This window comes from Papaver somniferum, unplaced genomic scaffold (genome assembly GCF_003573695.1).
Source record: "Papaver somniferum cultivar HN1 unplaced genomic scaffold, ASM357369v1 unplaced-scaffold_154, whole genome shotgun sequence".
Taxonomy (NCBI): domain Eukaryota; kingdom Viridiplantae; phylum Streptophyta; class Magnoliopsida; order Ranunculales; family Papaveraceae; genus Papaver; species Papaver somniferum.
In genome coordinates, this window is record NW_020624820.1 from 9353290 (window position 1) to 9358074 (window position 4785).

At 36.1% G+C, this 4785-nt stretch overlaps 1 protein-coding gene across 1 annotated transcript; it reads left to right on the forward strand.

The window, feature by feature from the left end:
* The first annotated feature begins 1165 nt into the window (after window positions 1-1165).
* On the forward strand, window positions 1166-3071 carry LOC113336956 (alpha-1,6-mannosyl-glycoprotein 2-beta-N-acetylglucosaminyltransferase-like). Its single transcript, XM_026582674.1, has one exon. The coding sequence runs from the start codon at window positions 1673-1675 to the stop codon at window positions 2966-2968; it is 1296 nt and encodes a 431-aa protein (XP_026438459.1). The 5' UTR covers window positions 1166-1672; the 3' UTR covers window positions 2969-3071.
* Window positions 3072-4785: the final 1714 nt, after the last annotated feature.

The window sequence follows — 4785 nt, forward strand, 5'->3', positions numbered from 1 at the left end:
CCTTCACAAAGATGATGTCAAATTGAATTTGTTCAAAACAAATGGTACTTTTGAAGCTTCCGAGTTGATTACACAAATGATAAATATTTGACAACTGCTTTTAAACCACATGCAATGAGCTGTTCCTATTGATGATCCAATATCTCAAGAAAAGTTGGTTAAATACCTCGCGAGACTACAATTGACGTCAACTGTAGATTCTTAAATTTTAACAAGAAAATTGACTGCAAAAAAATCGCTGGTGGTTGGGCAAAGAAATTCTTCTTCTAGAGGGTTGATAAGGTTCTTAGGGAATTCTCCTGTAATCAGGGACAAAATATTACGTGCAGTCAACTTGATTGTTGAAGCTGATCTACAAGTATTATGTAAAAAGATTGTTCAAACTGCTGCTGAAGGAAGATTTTGTGACTTTGCCATCTCTATGCGCGAATTTATTTTGGAGCTTGTTGGGAGACATATTGTTTTACATTTGGTTGTTGGTTTGAAGTATTTCGAGAAAGTGAAGGATATTGGAGTGAGTGTTCGAAAACATGCTATTAAAATTATTTGCTGCATGTGCATTTCTAATGCTAGCTTCTCTTAACTATACTAGAGCTTCCATGCCTGCAAAATCTTCCACAAGCTAGTAATACAAAATATCTGATACATAATGACCTTTGTCATCGCTTTGGACCATGTGACCTTGGCAAAGATGTTTGTCTTTTTATGCCGAACTCAATATATTTGATAGATGGTAATCTTCGTCGCCATTCCCGACCTTATGATCCGGTGAGAGCGTTTCGTTTTTCTATACCGAGCTCGAGATCGAGTTTTCTTCAAAAAATAAGCCTGATGTAGGACATTTTATGTATAAATTCTCTATTTCCAAGTTCTAATTTATTTCTTAGTTTAAGATTTCTTTTTTCGGCTTTACTTTGATTTTCTTTTCCTAGTCCTTGTATTATTTGAAATCGTAGAAGCCCATATAAGAAGGTCCAGTAGAGAGAAACACGATTCCACGAACTAATATTGATTTCTGCCGACAGTTATTTACTCTAAATTTGTTATCGTTTTTGTGAATCAATTTCACAATCTTTTCCCAGTGTCCCCTTATGAATTGCTCATGCGTGGCATATCAAGACGTATAGACCCAAAAGAACCAATGTATTCGAGATGAGCAGCCGAATACGGAGTCAAGTTGTTCAACTCATTAAAGTCATCATCTGTAATTTCTTCAAACTGAAAAGTCTTCCGTATTAAAAACCAAAGAGGGTGGACCCAAATCAGACTATACTTGGAAATTCTAAACCCTTGCTTTGAATTCAAAACAACAACAAATTCTCAAGTAATCTTTGATGTGGAATACTTGTCTCTCATCATTTCAGTTTAATTTTGACTCCATCTAATTGATATTCGTTGCAAGATCTCAGGATTATTCCAGGTGAACAATCTGAACTATTTGTTGATAAAGCTCGTTCGCTGATGTTGATTCTGAATCCTATAACATAAAGCTCGAGTTTCTGGAGATGGGTTTGTGTTTTTGAAGTCGAATCTGACCAGAAACATGTTCTTTTTGAGGTTTTAACTTGCCCCTTTCATCTTTATGATCCATTTTGAATTTGGGTTCAGTGTTCTATTGCATTTCACATTCTATTAGTACTATTGTAGAAGTTTACAAGGATACATAAAACTAATGGGGTTTTACAGGAAACCCCGAGGTAAAGATGCCGCCTTTCGCCGTGTTTTACCTGTGGTTGTGGTTACAATATTTGCAGTTCTGTTTGTTATATTTCTCCTGAATACAACAACTCCAGATTCACATAGAGAGATTTGGAGTTCTAATCGGGTTGGTGAAGTTGAATTGGTTAAGTATAACTTGTCTTCTTTTAATGTTAAGCCAAGGCTACCTCAACAAAACAAATTGTCTATTGCATTACAGAAAAAGAACCAATTGCCACCAAGAAATTTAGATCTTTTCCCAAGTTTGGCTAAAGACCATACAATAATTGTTCTTTATGTTCATAATCGGCCTCAGTATCTCCAAGTGGTGGTTCAGAGTTTATCCAAAGTAGAGGGTATTGGGGAGACTTTATTGATAGTTAGTCATGATGGGTACTTCGAAGAGATGAACAAAATTATAGAAGGTATTAGGTTTTGCCAAGTGAAACAGATATTTGCTCCGTATTCGCCACATTTGTTTCAAGACAGTTTTCCCGGTTCTTCGTCAGGTGACTGCAAAGATAAAGATGATCCGGTGCAGAAAAATTGCCAAGGAAATGCAGATCAGTATGGGAACCACCGGTCTCCAAAGATTATCTCGTTGAAGCATCACTGGTGGTGGATGATGAATACAGTTTGGGATTCTTTGGAAGAGAGCCGTCATCACTCTGGTCATATTCTTTTCATTGAGGAGGACCATTTTATATTTCCTAATGCATATCGAAGTATTCAGTTACTCACAGCCTTGAAACCAAAGAAATGCCCCAATTGCTATGCTGCAAACTTGGCGCCTTCTGACGTGACATCAAAGGGGGAACAATGGGATGCAATGATTGCAGAGAAGATGAGCAATGTTGGTTATGCTTTTAACAGGACTGTTTGGAGGAAAATCCATTCCAAGGCAAGAGATTTTTGCTTCTTTGATGACTATAATTGGGATATAACAATGTGGGCTACCGTTTTTCCTTCTTTTGGCGGTCCAGTTTACTCACTCAGAGGGCCTAGGAGAAGTGCAGCTCACTTTGGGAAATGTGGGTTACATCAAGGCCAAGGGGAGAGGAATGCTTGCATTGATAATGGAGAGGTGAATGTTGAGCTAGATGACATTGATAAGGTTGTTAACATCAAACCTGACTGGAAAGTGCACGTGATCAGGCGTCAAGAAGGGTATAAAGCTGGGTTCAAGGGTTGGGGGGGATGGGGAGATGATAGGGACCGGCAGCTCTGCTTAGATTTTTCTTATATGTATCACTATAGAGATAGCACTTAGTTCTTCTCTGATTCAAAAATTGAATAGATGATTTCCACGATTTCATCCAAGTTTTGTAACTCAGGGAAGGTTCAGCAATGAAAGGTATTTTATCTTTATCGAATTTTGAAAGAGAGTACATACACATGTTATTACGGTCTTACAGATGATTCTGCTGATTTCTCTTAATGATATTACATGAACTAAGGAAGGTACATTGTCAGGTAATTTCCTTTTCTGAATTTGTTATAGTTACTGCCTTTGTCTGCGACTTTGAAAATACATTAAATTTTGTAGTAGCATTTTTAAAGGCCTGGTTGTGCTTATTTTGAGGCTCCAGTGTTTCATATTTGTCTGATATGATATCGAGGATGATGATGGTATTGATATTGAGTTATCAGTTCTCCTTAAAAGTTGCGGTTGTGGAAAGTGAATAACTTAAATTGGTGTTCTTTCTGCACTTTGCTTGAAGGAATTTATCTTACGATGCATGTAATTCAGTCAGCTAAACCACTTAGTTAGCCTAAGTAGTAGCTAGCAGGTTACAGAATGTGGTAGCTAATTAAATCTTTAGGGGTCAAAGCTGATGTTATGGTTTACTGCAACATCGCGAACGCGGTCAGAGTATAGTTTCGGTCAGAGTACAGACTAAAATTGATACTAAATGTTTAGTGAGGATACTCAGGTTACTGAAGTGAAGTCTGTTTAAGTATATTTGAGGTTATGGTCTCGATGTGTTTGGACTTCGGTTTTCAGTATCGAATTACTTGATTTTCTATGATACATTTTGAATTTAAGGCTAGGGTGAGCTCTGAATCAGCTCATTTTAATTTTGTAGATTAAGTGAGAGAAGGGGGGAAATGAGATAAAAAAAGAGAAGAGAAACTCGTGTTTCTTAGGATATACTTTTAAAAAGAAAACATTGTCTGAAAACGCTACTACGGCCTTAAACAACACTACTACGGCCTTGAACAACAATGATTTTTACATGAGAATTTGGAATAATCTAGAGTAACCATCTAGAAACGGTGTTTATTCACTTAATTGTTACAATCTATCACATACGTCATTCACTTAATTGCTACAAAGTATCACATACGTCATTCACTTAATTGCTACAAAGTATCACATACGTCATCAATTTGGCGATGTTATCTAGCCTCTTTATTTTTCCACGTCTAGATGGTACAAGAACAAAGTTTAAAAAAAAAACACATTAGCAATATAACCCACAAGAATGAGCAACATATCTATTGTAAACCTACCAAGCCGTTCAAATGAATATCATTTTGCCGAAGGTTGACCATTGATTCAAGCACAAGCTATAAACCAAAATATCACAAAATTAACCTAAATATATACACAAAAATATAATCACGGCAATATCACAAAATTAACCTAAATATATACACAAAAATATAATCACGGCTAGGTTAAAGAACACCGAAATCAGCGGTAAAATAAAATTCCGGTCGTACACAATCTTATCGGTACGTTGAAACTAAAACCAACGTACAAAACCTTTTACCGTTAGGGTTTGAAGTTGAACTTGTCAACCTGGCCGATAACATTTTTACGACTGTCTTATTTCCTTCCTAATTTGGGGTCTAGGGCATTTATTTGGGGCCTATGGGTTTCTTCATCCACCCAATGAGAAGGATACGTGGTATCTGAAATATATATTAAAATACTAAATTACCCTTATACAAACTAACAATTCAAACTATCTAAAACAAATACTACAACCTAAATCATTTCTATTAACAATCTTCAATCAAAAAACTAAAACCCAATCCATCAAAATCAAAAACTAAAATATAATCACAACAACAATTTAA

What these genes read in the sequence shown, in the direction of transcription:
- LOC113336956 (XM_026582674.1), top strand. Translation starts at nt 1,673, where the DNA reads ATGGGGTTTTACAGGAAACCCCGAGGTAAAGATGCCGCCTTTCGCCGT.